The sequence below is a fragment of the Bubalus bubalis genome, chromosome 18 (genome assembly GCF_019923935.1).
Source record: "Bubalus bubalis isolate 160015118507 breed Murrah chromosome 18, NDDB_SH_1, whole genome shotgun sequence".
NCBI lineage: Eukaryota > Metazoa > Chordata > Mammalia > Artiodactyla > Bovidae > Bubalus > Bubalus bubalis.
In genome coordinates, this window is record NC_059174.1 from 32,424,759 (window position 1) to 32,446,969 (window position 22,211).

A 22,211-nucleotide genomic window follows, 5' to 3' on the forward strand; every position below is an offset into this window, starting at 1 on the left:
AAATAACATTCAGAAGTTAACCTATGAAATATGAAGCCAGAAGATTTGTGGCCCCACAGATAAAAGATTTAAAACCCATCTCTACATGTTCAATGCAATGAGTGCGTCTTCCCAGTTCTTTCCTGAACTGCACTGTGCCCTCAGGCTCACCTTTGTAAGGACAGCATCCCATCACAATCTTTATTCAAGGTGAAGAAACAGGGATTGCAAGAGTTGAACAGGACTTAGCCACCGAACTACCACCACGAATGCCACAGAGACTGAACTATTTACATCAAGGGTTGCTTTGTTTTGTCTTGTTTTTTGTAAGAGACCCACCAGGGCACTGGGAATAAGGCTGAGGGGGAGCCAAGTATAGTGGGAGATGAGGGAATACTCGTAGCTGGACTGAGCCACTGCCAGGAATGGTCCTGAGGAGGTCCCCCGAGGGTGTAGCTGGCTCCAGCACACTGGATGACCTCCATCTACACGCCCACATGTCACCGCTCGGACAGACACGGAGGAACGGTCACACCTCAGTAACCAGCCAACCTGGCACTTCTGCAAGAGTCATGATTATTTCTGACAAACTCATTTCTTGTTCAATTTGATATGAAAATTAAAGTCGTATTAGCACAATTTCTTGCATTCGAGAGCATGTGAACAGCATTCTCAACGCTCTCCTGTAGCAAGCCCAACAGAGCCCTGAAAGGAGGCACAACAAAGCAGGTAAAGTTACTGTGTCCAAAACAGCTCTCTTTTCCATCCAAATAGGCCCCTCACGGGGAGGTGTGATCAGTGGACCAAGCCAATATGATGAATGTAACTTTCTCAGAGAAGGAAAACCATCTTCAGAAGAAATATTCATCAAATCATTTCCCATGCAAATATAAAAACAGGGGAAACAATACCAGAGGTAGTATCAATATCTTCAACTTAGGCAAAGATAGGCAATCTTTGAAAAGGGATGCTATTTCCATGAAATTAATTCATATTCTTGCCCAAAAAGCTTTTCTTACTTCATTTTTTTTTTTTTTTTGGAAGCATTGCTTTATTTATTTTTTTTATTTTTTTTAATTGGGCTCTAGGGAATGGGATGGGGAATACCTGTGTTAAGTTATGCCCCACTAGGGTCCATTCTAACTTTCCTGGGATAGCTTTTGGAGCTTTTTCTTTTTCTTGGAGCCGCTGCTCTTGCTGGCAGCAGCCTCTTCAGGTCCACTGCTGAGTGGCTCCTCCTTGGAAGACAATTTCGGCTTTTTCTTGGGGACCCTCTTGTTTTCTGACTCATCAGGGTCAGTAACTGGTTCCTCTTTGGGAAAAGATTTCTTCCTCTTGGGAAGACTTCCAGTACCAGCTGTCTCTTCAAGATCACTACTAACTAGCTCTTCCTTGGAAAAAGATTTCTTTTTCTTGGGTTTGGAAAAAGAGACAGAAGGGTCTTCCATTCCATTCTCCTGAAGAACCTCCTGGGGCTTTTGCTTTTTCTTCTTTTGGGGCCTTTCACTTGTCTCCTCACACTCCTCCAGGGCACTGCTATTTTCTGAAGAAGCCAGGGCAATCGCAGCTAGCCTTTTCTTTTCCTTCTCTTCTCCTGTTTCTCGAGCTTCCTAGTAATCTCAGCAGCCGCTTCCTCTGCCTGAACCATTGCATCCTTCATGACATCCAGATTTTTTCGGGGAATCTCTCCAGTCTCATAGAAGGACAGCCGCTCCTCAACTTGTTCTCGAAGCTTCTCCCCCAAAACACTGGTGGGCACCTCAGAGAAGCAATTGATTCGTGAGGCAATACTGCATTTGTTTGCCAGGTATCGGGAGATGCGACCTTTGTTCTTGGCAGCTGCTCGGCCAATGAAGGTAGAGAGGAAAATGAGTCCGTATTTTGGGGTGTTACCCCTGGGCCCAGCAAAGGGACCAAGTTTCCAGAGCCTTGAAGACAAGGAAGCATTGCTTTAAATGAGGCAGGAGACATGTTTTGGCGGCTCGTTGCCAGAAAGTGAAAGTGAAAGTGAAGTCCCTCAGTCCTGTCTGACTCTTTGCGACCCCATGGACGGTAGCCTACCAGGCTCCACGATCCATGGGATTTTCCAGGCAAGAATACTGGAGTGGGCTGCCATTTAGCTGAGAACTAAATTCTGAGTCCCCAGTAGCCCACCACCCATTTGGTATTAATTGTCCCAATGAAAATCTTAAGTCCAGGAGCTGGGTTCAGAGGAGAAAAATACAAGTATTCTCTGGGTCAAGTAGAGTGACTGACTTTTTTTTTTTTACTTTTTAAACAGATCTCAGCTGGTCTCCCAGATCCCTCCTGTGTGGGAAGCAATTTTCCTTTGGAACTTTCTTACTCTACATAAGAGGAAACAAATCCAGACAAAGGAAGCGCGTTCCCTCTTGCCCAAAGGTGAGTTGACGAACAAATTAGGGACTAGAAAAAAAGATGGGTCAAGGGGAATACAGATGAGAATGCTCCAAGGATATGAGAGCAGATAAAGAAATACAAAACACAGAGATCCTGTGGACTTTGTCTCTTTGAACAAGATTTTGCCAGGTTGGTGTTTGCAATTGCATTTGTTTTCCCATCCTAGCTTTGAGTGTCAAATCTGATACCTCTTTGAGTCCTCTTCAAATCCTGTGTAGATGATTCTTTTATCTCTCAGAAACCTAGGTCCTTATTAATATGCATGATGGCAGCTGCAGTTTGACTTTGCTATCTTCTCCCACCTTTGCTATCAGAAAGCGGAGCGGGCCCACAGATGGCTCACATGTCTTCTCTCAACACCTCCTAGAAATACACTGTGAACCCTGAGTGTCAAATAAATGTTCTGATGTGACACCCTCGGTGGCATCTTCCCTTCAGCTATGCCAGGGTTGGACGGGAACCAAAATATCAAGACAGAACGTGGATCGTGGAATCACAGCTTCTTTCCTGCTTCAGTTCAGTTCATTTCAGTCGCTCAGTCCGACTATTGTCCGACTATTTGCCACCCCATGAATCGCAGCACGCCAGGCCTCCCTGTCCATCACCAACTCCCGGAGTTCACCCAGACTCACGTCCATCGAGTCAGTGATGCCATCCAGCCATCTCATCCTCTGTCGTCCCCTTCTCCCCCTGCCCCCAATCCCTCCCAGCATCAAAGTCTTTGCCAATGAGTCAACTCTTCGCATGAGGTGGCCAAAGTACTGGAGTCTCAGCTTTAGCATCATTCCTTCCAAAGAAATCCCAGGGCTGATCTCCTTCAGAATGGACTGGTTGGATCTCCTTCCAGTCCAAGGGACTCTGAAGAGTCTTCTCCAACACCACAGTTCAAAAGCATCAATTCTTCGGTGCTCAGCCTTCTTCACAGTCCAACTCTCACATCCATACATGACCACAGGAAAAACCATAGCCTTGACTAGATGAACCTTTGTTAGCAAAGTAATGTCTCTGCTTTTGAATATGCTATCTAGGTTGGTCATAACTTTCCTTCCAAGGAGTAAGCATCTTTTAATTTCATGGCTGCAGTCACCATCTGCAGTGATTTTGGAACCCCAAAAAATAAAGTCTGACACTGTTTCCCCATCTATTTCCCATGAAGTGATGGGACCGGATGCCATGATCTTCATTTTCTGAATGTTGAGCTTTAAGCCAACTTTTTCATTCTCCACTTTCACTTTCATCAACAGGCTTTTTGGTTCCCCTTCACTTTCTGCCATAAGGGTGGTGTCATCTGCATATCTGAGGTTATTGATATTTCTCCTGGCAATCTTGATTCCAGCTTGTGCTTCTTTCAGTCCAGCGTTTCTCATGATGTACTCTGCATATAAGTTAAATAAGCAGGGTGACAATATACAGCCTTGACGTACTCCTTTTCCTATTTGGAACCAGTCTGTTGTTCCATGCTTAACACATCTTTAAAAATATCTAAGTCATGAGCACATGACATTAGACATAATATTTGGTGTCATCTTTAAATCAGCCTGGGTGGAGAGAAAGCCAAGAACCCGGCAATTTGGGATACATTAGAAAAGTCTCAGGAAAAGCTTTCTGGTTCTTTCATGTCCTGAGTTCAAATGCTTTGCAACTGCCTATCAGTGTGAAGTTGGGGCTTCTCTTCATGGAGTTTATTGCTAAGATTCAACAAGATAATCTCTAGAAGGCTCACTCCCAGGCACTCAGTAAGCACTTCACAGAGCATCCACCCCCATTCCTCACTGACAGCCAGTAGCAAGTTTCATGAACCTATCCTGGAAGCCTCTTAAGTCAGTCCTGTGATAACAGAGCAGTGAAGAATGCAAAATCTTCCTGTTCGAATCCCCAACTGCCCCCTTACCAGATGTATAACACTGGGGAAAGTTGTTCGACTACCCTGAGTCTTGGTGTCCATGTTTTATAAATGGTGATAATTATAGCTTCCAACTCATTAAGGTTGTAGGGAGGATGGATTGAGATAATTTGTAGGAAAGGCTGAGCACTGTGTGTGTAGCCAGTAAAGGCTCAGTACATATCTGCGATTCTACTAATAAAAATGCTGCCCCCTAGTCCCGGCTTCCTACCAACTTCCCTGTTTAGAGTCTCTGCCCCTTGCTACTATCAGTTCTTCTCAATGCTGGTCCAGATATCATTTAATAAAGTATCGAACACAGCCTCCCCACCACCACTGCTCTAAACCTGGGGAATGAAGCCCAAAGTCCTAAATTTGATATGCAACATACTTCACAGAGTCCCAAACTCACCACCCTGTGTGTGCACTCTGCTCACACAAATCATCCTGTGCATTTCCACCCTGGTGTTTTTGTCCACATGGAGGGCATCTTTTCCAGAATGCTGAGATGCAATGGTCAGAAGGCACCATGCCAGGTGATTTGTGGAAGAAGGTTTGAGAGCCAGACCATTTTAGAGCTGGAAAGTACCCAACAGGCCACTTTACAGATGAGGAAACTGAGGTTAAGTGGCTTGCCCAAGGCCACACAGCTATTTATCAGAATGCCAGGGTTTCACCAGGCTGGTCTGCCTGGAAGGAGGGAACCACAGGACAGCCTATTAGGGAAAAACCTGTCGGCAATTGGCTGCAGGCTTGCTGACAGGAGATCTTTCTCCATTCATGAGAAATGAGACAGAAGCTAAGCGCCAATAAGAAAAGCACACAAGGTATGCCTCTCTCTAAGTGAAAGCCAGGTCCCTCCCTGGCTTGCGATGCGGGCACGGCAGGAGGGGGTTGCTGGGATGAGGGCAGCTGAGATTATTCGGCAGGCTCCATCCCTCACTTCAAAGACATGTTCTCTCAGGCTGTATTAGTCTCCTGACTAATGCTCCCAAACGCACCGTGGAGATTTGCTGAAGCTGAAGATTCTCTGAGGTTTGCAAGGAGGAACAGTGATGAATAAAACACAAGAATCGCCAATGCATTACTTCGAAGGCGAGTGTGCCCAGTTCTAACTGCTAAATTGCAATTTCCACTCTAAGATAATAATACTAATAGTGACACTTCATTTATATAGTGCTTCTTAAGTTCCCGAGAATAATAATGAAGATGAAAACTACATCTTATACTATAGCTATGTCTATATATGAAACATATACTGGAGTGAGACAGTTCAAGAGCCAACTCCCTTCCCTGTTGGGTTATTTTAGGACAAAGTGTTGTGGACTGGAATTGTTTGCATAAGGTACTCCTAATTTTCAATTTGGATTTGGAATTTAAACACAGTTTTGCTGCTATTGTCAAAGACATATTGTTTTAAAAACCTTTAAATATGTTGTTAAATATTTAAAACCTTTAAACATTCATGGTTCCATAAGTTAGACACTGGAAAGATGCTAACTACTGATACAGCTGCCCAACCAGCCTCACCTGTATTTGGTTAGTCCTTCTCGGTTTGTGATCTGGATTTATGTCCATGGTGACCAGTTGGGGAGTGCCACATAGAAACTGAAAGGCATGGCTCCAAGAGTTCTGCGTGGCACAGTGACGCCTGGGTCAGATCTGGGCAAGGGGCACCATCAACACAAAGTCAAGCCATTCAGTGGTTTAACTACCAGGCCCGGCAGACAGGCCAGCAAGTCTTAGATGCTTAGAAACCCTGACCTTGCCCTGAAGGCTCCACTCCCTAGAAGTGTGATTCGGATTCCTTTCAACAAGGGTTGGACTGCCCTGGGATGACAAGGGACCAACAGCAGAGGAAGCTTTTCTTTCCTTGCTGCCCCATCCCCAACTCTCCCTGCTTTAAGCACTGCCAACTTCCACCTGATCATCCAATCCTGGGGCCAACACAGGGGCCAGGGAGCTGGGAGGGTGTGGGAGCTGCCCCCCACCCCTAGAAACTGGGATGTGATGAAGTCATTTGTGGTGAGGAGGGGCATCCCTTGTGCTCCCATCAATGCCTGGAAAGCTTGCATGTATTTGATCCTGGCTTCTCCAAGATGTTTGGCTCTGAATTCAGACTAGTCTTTTCTATGACTGCCCTTAGACTAGGAATACAATTTGGACTCTTGTCGCTGAATCTGGCCTTAGTTTCCTCTGCATAATACTTTTTGGGGGAATTTTGCATTGGCTCCAGAGCCAGCACCCATGGGCCACTTTTCCACACAACCTGCCCTGTTCTTTCCAAGAGACTGTTTGCCATCCACATGCCTAACAGTTGTGTCGTTCGCCATAGCTGCCTGTGTAAATTCCACTTCATCTACTGAGCCGTATCACTTAGCTTCCACCCAGGTTCTGATGTCCTGCCCAATTCTTGCTCAACCCAAATCAGACCATCCAATGTTTAATAAAGGTTTCCTCTGCTCTCTCCTCACACCTGAACATCTAACCATCTATCCACGTTCTATTCAGCATTTGAGAGGAACTCAAAAGCCAGATCTCCCCTCACCATTGCAGTGGATAAGTTTTCTTGCAGCAGTCTTGCAAGGATATCCAGGGCTATGAAGCCTTTTTGGGTTTATTAGTTCAAATCAACTCTGAGTAGCACATGGCTTGCAGGAAGACTGGAGAAGTGGTCAGGAACGTCAGGGGCCCCAACAGTCAGAACCGCAGACCAGATTCTGCCACAAACTTGGAGGAGGGCATGGCAACCCATTCCAGTATTCTTGCCTGGAGAATTCCATGGACAGAGGAGCCTGGCAGGTCCATGGTGGGTCCATGGGGTTGCAAAGAGTCAGATACAACAAGCCACTAAGCACAGCACCAGCACAGAGGGCACTGCCACGGTCCCCACTGAACATGGGTAGTGACAGCTTTCTCTTCCACTCTGGTTACTCCTGGATGTCAGATGATGCAGCAGCCACTCCACAGTGACCAGAGTGGGTTCTTTATGGTCAACATCCATGGGCTACTTCATGGCTGGGGCTTGTGTGTGTGCTTGTGTGGGTGTGCACGCACACAGGCACAGAAGTGTAAGATACTGATTCCAAGTTTAAAACACACTGGGAAGTAGGTACTGAGTCATCCTTCCACCTTCCAGGAAAGAGAGGACAGAGACTCTGGCCCTTGAAGCCTGTGGAGTAGAAAGAGGGCAGTCTTTCTACAGAGAGTCTTATTGTGGGGTTATCTCCAAACTTAGGAAGGTGATGTGGGTGCTATGAAGCCACACAAACAAGCAAACAAAATGGCAACTATGCATTACCAGGAATGAGTAACGTGAAGAATATTGTATTTCAGGGCACGTGTGTGTGCCAAGTCACTTCAGTTGTGTTCGGCTCTTCACAACCCTATGACTATAGCCCACCAGGCTCCTCTGTCCTTGGGATTCTCCAGGCAAGAATACTGGAGTGGGTTGCCACGCCTTCCTCCCGGGGATTTCCCAACCCAAGGATCTAACGCACATGTCGTATGTCTCCTGCATTGGCAGGCAGGTTCTTTACCCACTAGCACCACCCGGGTAGAATCACTCAAAAGGAGTGTCTTCTGTGGTTAACAAGGTGCTGTCCCTGCATCTATCAGTTTTGTTGTTCTTGCTGTTTTTCATAAGAAAGGTAGGTATGTAAGTAAACCAAACCATTGCATGGTTAGAGGGATGATAGACATTCTGCACAAGAGACTATAGGTTTAAATTTAAAAACATTTTGGGTATCAGTGGATCCAGACTATAGGTATGTAATGTAACAGAGATAATAAAAACAGCAACCTCATTCAGTGTACTCTTTAAACACTTTCATATATTAATATCATTTAATATCAGAACCACACCTGCAAGGTTGGTATTATTAACCCAGTGTTACCGATGAGGACATCGAGAGACAGATACGGTGGCTTGCACAGCCAGAAAGCAGCAGGGCCAAGCTTTGAAGCCAGGCAGCCTGACACCCTCACACTGCTGAAGGTGCCGTATTATGTCTTCTGTGTACAGGGACAGGTGGGAAAATGGGGCTTAACAGCAGCACATCAGGAAAAACAAAGAAATAAACTGTGGAGCATAAGTCCTCTGGGTGATGTGGCTGGCAATAAAAGCTAATGTAATGTAGCCTTGGGCTGCAATAAAAGAAGCGCAGAGGGAGTTGATAGTCTAAGCTGCCTCTAGATTTCTGTGCTCAGTCCCGCTGTCTGAGGAGGGCAAAAAGGAGACAGGTGTCCATTCTGGAGATGGGAGACAGAGACGGCATCCTGGAAGACCACTCATATACTGAACAGCTGCAATGGAGAGGGAGAATTTTATCTATCCCTCGTTGACATCAAAGGCTCATACCCAAGAGTACAACCTCTGGGGACACAGACTTTGGATCAACCCAAAGGAAGTGTTTCTCAATGTGGAAGTCCCTAACGCCTTGGTGGTCTGTGCCCAGGGGTAAGGAGCTCCCTGTGACTAGTGACGCCCTGGCTATCACTGGCACACAGAGCCAGGACTGGAGGGCCTGGTGGCATGATGTGTTCCTCCAGTCGGTCTCTTGGGTCCCTTCCCCCCGTGTAGGAGTGCAATGTTTTGTTTTTTTTTTCCCCTGCCCCAAACCATCCTTGATCACTGAACTGCATGTGGCTTGTCTTTACTGTGGTCCTCCTTGCTTATACTTCCTTTGGGCACTGACTGTATGCAGCCTTGAGATTTTAGTATGTTCTTCACCAGCGATATTGTCAGCTCTCTGAGGAAAGGCCCTGTGATTTGACCATTTCAGTGTTCCCAGCCCAGGCCTTTCATTAAAGTAGGGGACAATGAAATGAGTTTCAGATGGAGTGCAAACCAAACCCTGCCAGCGGGCCCTGTGAAAGCTTAGGGGTGGCAAAGTGGTGACGCCATTCTTACTGTTACTTATGGAAACTCAGAATAGAGATATTAGTGGTAGATATCTATAAAGTAGGACAGAGCTGAAGGGTGAAATCAAATGGTACATACTGCAAAATATTCTCAAATGACACTGGATTGGCAAACCATGACTTCAAAATATTAAAGATTCATACAAAGTTCCATATTTAGATGTTACAACTTAACTGCCAAATAATATTATAGGGTGAATCTTTTTTATATATATACTTGAATTAGTGATATGTTTTAAATCATAATCAGACCACAGGTATATCAACTCTAAAAAAATAAATAAAAAGGCTTTTGCTTTTAGATAGTGGTAAGAGATAGGATTAAGAGCCAAGACCACCCACTTCTTATTCCACCTGCTGCTAGATCAGCATGTGATATTAGGCGAGTCGTGGTTCTTCTATGGGCCCCTGGACCCTCATCTCTGAAAGATCATTGATGACAATAGCCAACAGCTCAGATAAGTGACTTCAGACACCTGATTCCTGAGAATTCTGCTTTAAAGTGAGATGTCCACTTTTCATTACAGGAAACAGGAGGTCCAGTCACTCTACAGTGGTTAGACCACAATAGGGACTCTGATTTAAAATGCCACGTTTAGGGGGGACAATGACGAAACAGAATGGAAGCAGACATGAGAGATGAGGATGGTGAGAGGTATGTAATCTCATCAGGTTAGCTGAAGCCCCAAATGGCAGAGCACCCTGACGCAGGTTAAGCTGGCTGTCGGATGCCTGACTTTTAATCTCAGCTTTGCCAATTAACAGTGATGGAACCCTGGAAATTTCCGGGGTTTTTTTTCCTCTATAAGATGCTAGCAATTATCTTAACCAGCTCATAGGTTGCTGCAGATAATTCTCACATTATAGAATGTCCTTAGCATAGTGCCTGAGTCTAACTTAGTACTCAATACATGATGGATTTTAACTGTTATCAGATGCCATTTTCTAGTATTTGTAGGGCTTTCAGAAGGAAAAAGTGCTGGGGAGCAGGGCAAAGAGACTACTGAGAGAAAGTTACAGCAGAAGATATCTTAGCTCCTTATATGATGGGATATTTTAATGAACAGAGTTAATGAGTCGCCTCTGGTGTCATGGGTTTCCTGAGATGTCGTTAGCGGGCTGTCATCAGGACATTTAGGAAGCTGCAGGATCAATGACAAGCAGAAACCCTGCAGAGAGGCGAGTTCGACCGTAAGATCTCAGAGGCTCCTTTAATGGACAACATCTGGGAGCTTGTAGGGGCACAGGGTCGAGCCGTCAACTCAGCTCTGTCCCGCTGCTCTTCTCCAGGAAGCTGAGGAGGCCAGGATTGCAATGCACGCCACACATGACAGGGAGCTGCTGGCCTTGGGGTCAGAACGGGCTTGGACACCTGCCTTTGCTTCCTCCGGCCTGCGGAGCTAGGACGAGTGTCTCGAATCCTCCTGGGGGTCATTCTCCCGACTTGTAAAGTGGAGATGACAGTACCCTCCTCACAGGGCGACTGCACACAATACAGGAGGTACCTGGAGCGCGGTCCTATCTCATCAAGGTGGCCATCTCCCCTGGCCTTTTCCAGGCAAACACGGGCAGCGAGTGCCTCACTCTCATGGTGCCGTGTACTCAGGAGGGAAGGCAGGAGGGCCTGGGGTAGGGACAGATGACACAGGAAAGCTGCAGATGGAGCACAGCAGGGCAACCTGGAAGGACTAGGCGCTTTGGAAGCTGCAGCCTGATGGTGACACTGGGGTGAGAACAGCTGGAATGCCGTGGAGGGCTGCATGGGGGCGGGGATTCCTGTTATTTTTAATCCAATGCCAAATCACTGTGCTTCTGCCTGGGCCTGAGGAAGACCACAGACAGGGCAAGTGCTTCTTCAAGCCGCAGTCTTTCCAGGAGTCAGACTGTCACAGCTCATCCTCCTGAAAACCCCAAACTACATTCACCTGAAAAACAAACAGGAATATTCTGGAAAATGGCGACAATTTATCAAGAGACTAATTATCATTTCAGCTAGTCTGGAATAGTAATGAGTCCCTTTTAAAAAGAGGCAGACCTTGTGATGAATATCTCAACATCACAGGCTTAGCCAACTTTCCCAGTAAGATATAACTTCAGGGCAACTTTCCACAGCAGCCCGTATGTAAAAATGAGCAGGGGAAAATGCAAAGGTATTGAGGAGGAGGCAGGCACTTTTCAAAAGCCATAATTATCTCTAAAATCTTGACTGCCTCTTGAATATTTTAAATGGAAGAGGGATGTATCACTTAAACTTCTGAAATATATTTTTTTTAAAAAGGCAGGTTCTAATAAACAATTCATCACTAATTGGGAGGGCCCTCAAGCCAAAGGGAAAGTTTAGTGCAGGATTTTGGCCAAATAATCATGGGGAAGAACTTCTACCTGCTATGGTTAGTCTATAAAAGTGAAGCCCAGGTCTCTTTCTGAGAGGACAAAAAGTCTCAAGCAGTTACTGAGCACCCATGAACCAGACATTGTACCCAATTCTTCTGTTATCTTATAGCAATGCCAGGACATGGATATTATGACTAGGTCCATTTTTACAGATGAGGTAGCTAAGTCTGAGAGAAGTTACTTAGCTCAGTCTTGGGTTCCTACTTTGCAAGCGGTGGAGCTGGAACTGAGAAGAATCAGACTGCTGGGCACGGCTGGAACCAGGGTGAGTCAGGCGGGGCTCCGTCCGTGGGCACAAAATGTAAGGGGGTGCCAATAAACTCAGTTGCAGTTACTGCTAAGTCACTTCATCGAGTCCGACTCTTTTCGACCCCATGGACTGTAGCCCTCCAGGCTCCTCTGTCCATGGGATTCTCTAGGCAAGAATACTGGAGTGGCTTACCATGCCCTCCTCCAGGGCATCTTCCAGACTCAGGGATCAAACCTGGGTCTCTGATGTCTCCTGCTTTAGCAGGCAGGTTCTTTACCACTAGCGCCACCTGGGAAACCCCCAAAACTCAGTAAATCAAGATAAATAATATTTTTAGGAAACATTTCAAAAATCAAGATCACTAGGGGAAAAAACTCCATGATGAGCAAAATATCAACATTTTAAATACAGTCGGGATCTAAGTCTGCACTTGCCTGTCTTTACCTCACTCTCCTCACCCTGATCTTGGCCTGATTGCTCGGCAATACCGACTCTGAGTCTGAATAGGTGGTCCAGGCCTCAGGAATGATGGAAATAGGGCTGACTGTTCGGTATGTGACAATCGGTAACACACCCAGAGATCACGGTGGGGGTGAATGCACTGTAATTAGATACGCTCTGTCTGTCCCGGCCTTCATTCGTGCTTGTTCTTCCTGAGAATCTATGGCCAGGATGTTGCTCTGAACTCACTCCTCTCACAGGTGGAGCCTAATGACGGCTGAGAAGAGATCTCTGTGTGTCTTAAACTAAATCCAGGGTGGGGCTTCCACTGCTCCAGTTGCCGAGTCAGGTGGTCATCGTGGTGGAGAAGACGCTGCATCTGAAGGCATTTTCTTCAGGGAAAAGTGAACATGGAGAAGTAATCTTAATTTGTGAAATCATGCCAGCACAGAGGACCGTGTCAGGAAGATTTCTGGCAAATAAAGAAGTTCATGGAGGAAGTGAGGGTTTTTCTTCAACTGGAACAACCAGGGGAAAGGCAGGAAAAGGCAGTGCTTATTCACAGGATCCTTTGACAAGTATTCAGTGCCAGAAGGCAAGAGAATAAGGCTCTGGCCACTGTTTACCGTGGCCTGTGGGGCTGTTTATGCCAGCTTTCTGGATTCGGCACCTCGCATGGTCTAAATGAGTGAAAAAAGAGAGGAAAGAAGAGAGAGACACCAGAGCCTGACCTGCCATGAGAAAGGGCATCCGTAGTCTCTCCCACACTCTTTTCTCCCCCCTCCTCTTTCTTCCTTTCTTCTCTCTTAAACTCCCATCTCATTTAACATCCTGCGTACTAGCTTCTCGCCTGAGCAAAAACCTTGACCATAGAAACTCTGAGAACAATGCTTTATCTCAATAAGCATCTCAGAACTCTGCAACAGTCAGACGACTAATTAAACCAAATAACAGTGAAATTTTGCCTCCAGTTCTAACAAACGTGCATTATTCACAAGCACTTAGAATTTAAAAGTGCCTTCCTTTTTAAAGTTAAATAAACTGTCCGGGCGGTAAGTGAGCTTTGGTTTACAAAACACTTTGTCTTACTTTCAACTGAGTTACTTAATACTCCCTCCCATGTTCCATTTCCATTGATTCCCCCTTCATCAACTGCTCATGCATTCCAACATACTCAGAGCTGCAAAGAACTCCACTGCTGATTCACCAGGGAGGCAACTATATTCAGTTTTAAAGAAAAAAAAAAAGATACAAATAAGAATCCACTTAAGCCAGTAATCTTTTTAAAATAGAGCTTTCCTCTTAATTATAATATAGCATCAGGTTTTTTTTTGTTTCATTCTTCTTCTAAATTCATAATGATACTATCAAACAGTAACAAATATAAATTTGTGCAGCCTGGGATATGCAATTTAATCATAAGCAGTAATTTCCATATCACAGAGGAGGGAAAAAAAAAGTCAGATGATTAAACTCCAGTGCATGAGGACCAATCTTGAATTAAATTTTACTCTGCTAAAGTTAGGTTTTGTACAGCAATATCAAGAATGGTTTAAAGGTAATAGTAAAACATTGACTGTTATATTAAAACTCCATGCCCCAAAGTGTTTACCAAAGATCAAACTGCTGTTCTTTTTTGCAAATTAAAAATGCAGACATCTTCAAAACCTCTTGAAAGAATAGGCAATGTTATCACAGCAATCTCACTAATATTTCCCTTCTTTACTCCTTCCCTTCCCCCTCGGAGTCTGAAATGATGCTTTTTTTGCAGGAAAAAAAAAAAAAAAAGAACCAGAAAACCCTCCAGATCACTGCCTCAGTGAGAACTGACCTTGTTTATTATACAGTCCAGCCCCCCTCATCTCCTGCTCAGAGGATTTCAAGATTCAGATTTTGCAACTTTCTAGTAAACTCCAAGGTGGGAAGAAGAGACTGAAGGTAACGGGATCCACGGACTAGAAAGATGTTAATCCTGACAAACTGCTGAAGCAGTAGCCTGAACCACAGCTAGATTGAATTCGGTCTCTCCTGAGAGGTGCAGACAAGGCCGGTGGTAACAAAACTGCTTTTCATGGTGCCCTCAAAAGCAGATGGGCCCCAGGCACACAGCTGGAGCAGGGCGCCATTGCCCTCTAGTGGCCAGACGTGCAATCTTCCGCGAAGGAACCCATTTCCAGAGATGCACAAGGCTCTCAATGTCAGGGTAAAATTATAGCAGAAGATGTCTAATTATCCTCCTCGAGTGTTTTCTTTAGTTCTTCTTTGCCCATAGAGGAGGCTGTGGATGGCTATCATAGTAATACTGATGGAAACCTCACTCTTACTCATACTGGTACAACAGAATTTGTCCAACTTTCTCCAGCTTTTAAAAAAAATCTTTTTTTTTACCAGACCCGTTGATGTTTTTCCCCTAGTCCCTTGAATCACACACACACACACACACACACACACACAGAGGACCAAATACATTTACATATTTCAGGGGCAATAACTTTGACCCAAAAAGACTGACAACTACAGCGGCTGGTAAATCTAGGACAGGCGTTCCTGACGTATCAGGTAACTTTGTATGAAACAATGACCAATTGCATAAGGGGGGGAATATCCCAATGACATTTCAGTCTCTTTAATCACTGGCTGGTGAATTTACACTATAGTGAGGTTTTCTAGTAAGGAAAAAAAAAATGTACAAGGTAGTAGTTATTCTGCAAATTTGACAGTTAAAAAAAAAAAGGTTGGCTACCGACTTTTAAACTCTTTAGACCACTGTCTTATCATTATTATTTAATGATAAGGTATTCCTATGATCAAAGTGAAAGAAATCAATATTGCAAATAAACAAAATGATCATGTTTCTGGAACATCTGCCTACATAAATGTGTAGAAAACGAAGGCAGAGTAAAATCAGATTTGCAGATCTCCTTTAGATGGTTCCGAAAATAGCTTTGAATATCACAGATCAAAGTTTATGTTAACTGTCAACTTCATAAGTCACAGACGTTCACAGGCAAGGTTCTGAGACACACTAGGCTCAAGGGAGTGTAGCTCTGGCATTGTAAATCAAGCTTTGAGGTCAAAGTCATGGCATTTCCCATATGAGGATCCCCAAACCAGAATCTTTACAAAGCAGCCGTGTAATTCTATTCAAAGTGGAAGAAAAACCATGAATTATGAAGACAAGTGCATTAAAGGAGCATGAAATTGATCCGTATTCCCCCAAATCACGGCATGGCTCTCCAACCCTGCCCCCACCCCTTTTCAAGAACAAACAAACATACACACACATCCACAGCCACCACTGCAAAGAGGAACCTTGAGTTCTGGGTCAAAAAAAACCCAAAAAACAGTTGTAACTTAAAAAAAAAAATTCTCAAATTAACAAAAGATTGCATCTTAATTGAAAACATAATTTGCATTTCTAGTAATTTTACTGTCTAGCGTTCAGATAAGAATGAAGAACATAATGAAAGTTCTTAAGTGCTATCAAGATGGTCCACTGCTTCAATTAGAGCTACTTCCAACGCCTATTTTTCTAGTAAGCAGTAAGCTCAGTTTGAGTAAATCCACATGCCTGGGCCTCAACAGATTATCCTATCTCAATCCTCCCAATGCAGTTCCCTCCCCCAAGGGGTGGGGGGGTGGGGGTTGTTTTGTTTTTCCCTAACAACGTAATAAAATAACCAACTTATACAGACTCCAAAACAACATGGAAAAAAAGATCATAATAATAATTATGAATAAGAAAATGTGACTGCAAGACATTTTAAATGTATTAATTTGCATTGTTTCAAAAACAACATGTAGAGCTAATTCTCACTCAAGGAAACTTTCCTGTCCTCTCAGATGCTTTTCCTTGGTCTGTACTTGAAAACTACTCACATTCCATTGTACTAGGCAGGATTTCAGTCTTGCGGAAAGGTTTGAATTTTAGGGCCCACTGGCCAACTCCTAAACTTTGAATCAGAACTCATGACTAAGGAACTTCAGTGAGCAGGAGCTTCAGGGTCCCACGGGCCTTGGCCCCAACCCTCTGTCTCTTTGTTTTGCAACTTTTATTCCTTTGTTCTACTGGACTAAGACCAGGCTCTCCTGCAGCTGGGGTTTGGGCAGATTACTTCTGGATTCTGCTGTCTGCATCTCTGTATTTGTAGGAAAAAGAATTCCAGGATTAATGAAATGAAGGTCAGCCTCGTCTCCTCTCTCTCATCTCATCTCTAGCTCTCGGAGCCCCGCGTGGCAAATGTGCTGATGCGATGATGCTGGCGGATCCTCGCTCCTGAGAACACTTCTACGTCCCCTTCCCCGGGAAATCCAGACACCCCGCAAAACCATCGATGCCTGCCGCAAGCCCAAGTCATAAAGACATCGACCCGTGTCCTCTCACCAGATTAATCATTGTGGCTTCCCAGTGATTAAACTGAAAACTTACTCTGCCTCATATAAAAACGATAGGAATGATCGGAAGAGGAAAACAAGGCACGATTTCAGAGCCACCCGACAAAGATTTGTTTAGGGAGGGAGGACTTTACAGGCATGTCTATACCTTCATGCAGCAGGGTTTTAGAAACAACCTTCCACCCCCACCCCTTAGGAACGACCCGTCGCCATGCAGAGGTGGCGTTATTAAATGATGAGAAGATGCAATTTCTTAATAGCAGTGCGATGGCCCGTGAAATCCCTGCTGCATTATCAGCAAAGCAACAGGGCTTTTCTTTTTCAAGCATTTAGAAAACCTTTCACGCGGGAGAAGAAGGCGTGCGGACACCACCGCTCCCTACCCCACCCCATCCCCACTTCCACCCTCACCCCCAGAAAACGAGGAACAAGGCCTTGGCAAGAAAGGGATGAAGAAGCGCGACCCGGGGGGTGGGGAGGTGACGCTCTCTGACCCCACTTTCTCTGGGGACTCTTTTCTTCATAGCACCAGGCGGGCCTCCTATAGCTACACCCGGGTGTAGGGGGAGAGGGTTGCTCTCCTCGCCGCCCCCACATCCTGCGGGTTTCTCCAGGCTCCTCACTCACCGCTAGGGTTCGGGGCAAAGATGCGGGAGGGAGGCCGTGCGCGCGGAGCTGGAAAGGCTCGGCGCACTCCGGGAGGAGGCGCAGGCTGCGGGGAAGGCTCGCTTCGCAAAGTTAACGTTGACCTGGGCAGGCTGCGCCAAGCCTCAGCCAGAGCGAGCCCGAGTCTGAGCTGCTCACGTATCGCCCCTGGAGCTGGCAGAAGCTGACACACTTCCCCCAGAGACCCCCGAAGACACTCCGGCTTGAAGGCTGGAGCGCGCACCGCAGTCAGCAACCCCCCCGAGCCGCAGTCAGCGGACCCAAACCCACGCTCTAAAAGTGCGGGGAAATCGCCGACCGGAGCTGGGTTCCTGCCGTTTTCCGGGGCTTCCCCGGCGATCTCGATGGAGGAACTGAGTCCCCGGGAGCGCCCGGTAGGGATAGGGGAGGAAGGGGTAGGGACCCTGCAGAGCACGGTCATGTCGTCGCTTTCGGAAAGAGGCGCAGCGCCGGCGGGAGGGCGGGCGGGCACCGCGCTGGGGGCGACTTTCCCCGGGAGACCTGACCGGGGGCGGTCGGCGCGTCCGGGGCGCAGCTCTGCAGCTTCCAGCTCCAGCCGGGTGCAAAGCCCCTCTCTCGAGGCCTCGGCGCAGACCCGCTCAGAGACCGGAGCTGCGGGGCGAGACTGGAGCGCACATCTGGCGCCTCTGTCCCCTGAGCTGCCCGCGCCCACAACTGGCTCCCTTCTTCCTTTTCGATTTTTAAACAAATCTTCTCTTAACCTCCGCCCTCCCCAGTCCGCTTAGCATTTGTGAAACCTTGTCGAGTCAGTCCTCCACCCCCCACCCCGCTCGCCAGACATTCTCATCCAGAGATCAGCCCCCCCCGCACCCACCCCAAAGAAGCCCCATCCAGGCGAGAGGAAGGCACTGGCGGCGCGCCTCACCTGGGGCCCCGGAGGGTGGGCGCGGGATGCCGGCCGTCGGTCCCTGGCGCAAGGCGAGCGCAGCGGTGTCAGCCCCGGCCCGTGTCCGGGTCCCATTCACAAGTCGGCGGCTGCTGCGAGCGGCCCCCGCGGCATCTGCTCGCGACGCTCCCCTCGGCTGGCGGCGGCCGCGGAATGAGCCGCCGAGCGCGCTAGTGGCAGGAATGAGAAACCGGGGGGAGGTGGCGGGCGGCGGGGTGTGGGGGGGGGGGCGGAGAAGGAGGGAGGCCGCCGCTGGGAGGGAAGGAAAGGGCGGGGGGGCGGAGATGAGCCGAGGCCGCAAGACGCGGCTTGCTCGGCCTCGCGGAGGCTGCGGGGGCCGGCCCGTCCGCGCCCCTCCCCCCAGGGACCCCCGGGATGTCAGCCCGGGGATTCGTGGCCACCCCCCTACCCCGCTCTGGGTCGCCGCACTCCGGATCCCCTGGGTCTCAGATGGAGTCTGGAGCGGCTGAAGTTGGGCTCCAGGGACGCACAGCCAATCAGGGAGGGCGGCAGAGGAAAGCTGGGGAGGGCTCCGGGGCTCCTCTTTCCTCCTTCGCCCAAATCCGCTCCAGCTGGTCAGGCTGGGCCCCGGCCCAGGAGGCTTGGGTGGTGGGTAGGGGGAAAAGCATCGCCCAAGTGGGGGTAGGCAATCGGGAACTGTTCCTCCTCACTCCACCACCCCACGTTCCAAAGATCCCTCCACGTCGGCGGCTTCTGCCCTGCCCCCTCTCTCCATCCCTAGCAAACTCTGCTAAGGGTGCGGATGGTGAAACCTGGAGGAGGGAGACTTTGGACTCGGGAAGAGCCACGTCTCCTTCTCTCCCAGGTCTCCCTCCCGCTACCCATCTCCAAAGCCTAGTGTGCGTAAGGGTAACGGGGCCGGGGAGGGGGCCAGGATCGCTTAACCCGGGTCGGCCCGGCCCCCGCCCGCACGAAGGGTCACTTGTTGCCTCAGGCCCCTTCGCTGCGCCCCCCAACCCCAGGCTCCGTGGAGAGTGCGGTTCTGCGGGAGACCCGGCCTAAGGACTCAGTGCCCGCATCCTTCCTGAGTCCTGCCCTATACCCCTCTAAGAAGACGCCTTGGAAGAAGGGGCCCCGGGCCTGCTTCCTGCCCTTGTGGAGTCGCCGGGAGAAAACGCTGGCCGGGCCTGGGCTTCGGAATCACGCCAGGGACTGGGCGGGGCGCTCGTGCCTCGGGGAACGGTATTGGGACCCGCACACGCTGCCGTCCCTAGGGAGGAAGGGGGACAACTGTGACCGGAGGGGGACCCCTGGCCGGAGCAAGTTTCTCGAGTGGGAGGTGGCAGAAAAAGCTGAGGCGGAGGGAAGATGAAGCAGCAAAAGGATAACTGGAATCCCAGGAGGGACAACGATGAGGACCGAAAAGGAGTGACAGGCTCTCCAAGAAGGGGGAGGAGGCGAGAGGGGTGAAGTCGGGCCGAGAAATTAACATTAAAAGAGGTCGAAAAAGGAAGAGAGCGCCTCGGACAGCGCGCGAACGGGGAACTGAATTGGAGAGGTGGCGGGACCGAGGGGGCCGACCAAAGCCCGCCCCCGGGCTCCTCGCCCCGGGCTCCCGAGTCCGCGTAGCACAAGGAGCCTCGGCGTTAGCACGCGGCGCCCGGGATGCGCGCGGGGGCTGGCGGCGGGGCGGGGCCATCCGGGTACCACGCCCCCGCCCCCGGGCGCCCGCGGGCTCCTCGGCGATTCCGGGATTCCCGAGGCGCCGGAGGCCGCCCCCGCCCGCGTCCAGGGCAGAGCCGCCGAGTCCTTCGCTCTCCGTGTCCCGGTGGCCCTTAAACTGCTGGTTCCTGGGCTGGGGGTGAGGCCGCTGAGTTTGCCATTTCTCATTTCTTTTGCTCTTAAGTGCACCCCCCTACTCTTTACTTCCCGAAGGTCGCAAGGAGACAGGGCTCAGGGCGCCAGGTACCCACTCTCGCCGCACAGGTGCCCACGCGAGGCCTGCGTGAGGCTGAGGAGGCGGAACGCTTTCCAGGAGCGCAGTGAGCGGGCCGCGGTGCCTGTCTCTTCTCCCTCCTCAGGTTGGTCCCTTACCCCACGGAGCCCCTTCCACACCCTACCTGCGTCCTGTCTTAGCGTCTCTGGTCCTGTCTGTTCACCTTCCACTTCTGTGTTCTAAGCCCTAAAACCTGGAATGTCTCCTAGGCCTCGGCCAAGGTCCCCACCCCCTAACGGGGCAGAGCACGGTGATGGGGGCTCTCAGTTCCAGGGCAGGAGGGAAAGGGGGCCCGCTCTCCCTCAGAGATACGCGCGTTTGGCTCTTTGTCTCCTGACTGTGGTCTGAATTTTCTCATGCTTTCCACTCAAGTGTAAGTGGGAACAGGAAGGGAATGTGAAGGACTCTTCGGTCTAATTGCAGGTATACAAAAATGTCGAGGATCATTCACGATGGTTAGGACATGACTTGATCCGTGAGAAAAGTCATTATTTCCATTTTGGAGGTACAACCAAGGATGGGCCTCGTCACATGTGACCTGACGTTATCCAGAATATATCCTTTGCCTTTGTTTCAGAATTCGTCAAGCGACAGCAGTTTGGTGGTGATGGTGGTGAGATTTTTTTTTAGACCAGGGGTCCCATGATCCATGGCCTGTTAGGAACCAGGCAGCAGAACAGGAGGTGAGCAGCAGACTCGGACTGGGGAGAGAACCAAGCTTCATCTGCCGCTTCACAGTTGCTCCCCATCTCTGGCATAACCAGCCAGTCCCTGCTCTCTCTGACCCCGCCCCCCGCTGTGGAAATATGTGTTCCATAAAACGGCCCCTGGTGCCACAGAAGTTTCGGACTCTTCTGTGAATGATCACATATTGGGTTTTAAAAAGTATGTTAAAAATCGGTTGGTAGATTTTTACTGACATTGCATACCTGAATCGGACGGAACTCCGTGTATAAGGGCTGTCAGTATTCCTTTGCGCAAACCAGCAGATTTATGCCTGGGTATCTACTTAAGACAACTAGAAACTGATGTCAGCCCACACGCATGTACCTGAATAGCAGAATTAGCCATTATAGCCCAAAGCTGGAAACTGTCCAAGTGTCCATCTACTAGTGAGTGAATAAATAAAATGTGGTATATCCATATAATGGAATAGTATTTGGCATTAAAAAGAAAATAAATACAGGTGCATGTTACAACATGAATGAACCTAAAAAACATGTTAAGAGCCAGAGGCAGAAACCCTGTATTTTCTGATTCCATTTATATGAAATGTTCCAAAAAGGAAAATTTATAATAGAGACAGAAAGCAGATCAGTGGTTGTCCCAAGGGTGTGAATAAAAATTGATGAAAATGGGCTTGAGGGAACTGTGTTGGATGATGAAAATGTTCTAAAATTGGATGATGATGATGGTTGCACAAATCTATACATTTACTAAAATTCATTGAGTCACAATCAAAAAGAAAGGCAAAAATTTTATTTTACACCTTTTTTCCCAGAGTATCTATGACCTGCAGCTGAGCCCCAGGGGGAAACTTTTTGCAAGGCAGTTTTATAGAGAAATGTAAAAAAAAAAAAAAAAAAAAAAGCTCTTGTGGAAAGATAACCATGCTTCTATTCAGCAAGTTCTATTTTGGCAAATGCTTTGGAGAATCTTATAAGTGTTAAAGCAAGTTAATTCCCCCCTTTCACTCTTAAGTGATTAATTCCTGAGAACCAGAGTTAGGCATTCCAGTTCGTGACATTTTAAACACACCTACACATAGGCACAGTACAAAGTGCACATTTCCGAGGGGATTTTTTTATGACTATGTTAGGTTCTGTCTTAGAAATCCATATCAAGCTCTTGGGTGGAGTATTGTGTGATTACAGTTGGGATTAAAAAAGGAAAAGAGAAAAAAAAAAACAACTCTTTTTTGACAGTTTAAATTAAAAGGTTCGGTTCATCCAGGCAGCCGAAAGTTTGGGTGTTTATCTTAACTTGCCTCACCTTTCCT

The 22,211-nt window shown here is 47.9% G+C and overlaps 2 protein-coding genes across 2 annotated transcripts in view; both read right to left on the reverse strand.

The window, feature by feature from the left end:
• Positions 1 to 18,392, reverse strand: part of CDH11 (cadherin 11) — a 156,666-nt gene extending 138,274 nt beyond the window's left edge. Inside the window, exon 1 of the mRNA XM_025268780.3 lies at positions 18,235 to 18,392. The gene's annotated coding sequence lies outside the window, so the exon portion shown is untranslated. The remainder of the gene's footprint in view (positions 1 to 18,234) is intronic.
• LOC123465074 (nucleolar protein 56-like) lies at positions 1,003 to 17,769 on the reverse strand. Its single transcript, XM_045163206.1, is given in 4 exon segments — positions 1,003 to 1,567; positions 1,570 to 1,928; positions 8,176 to 8,293; positions 17,310 to 17,769. Coding segments are annotated over 4 exon segments (1,386 nt in total). The 3' UTR covers positions 1,003 to 1,118.
• Positions 18,393 to 22,211: the final 3,819 nt, after the last annotated feature.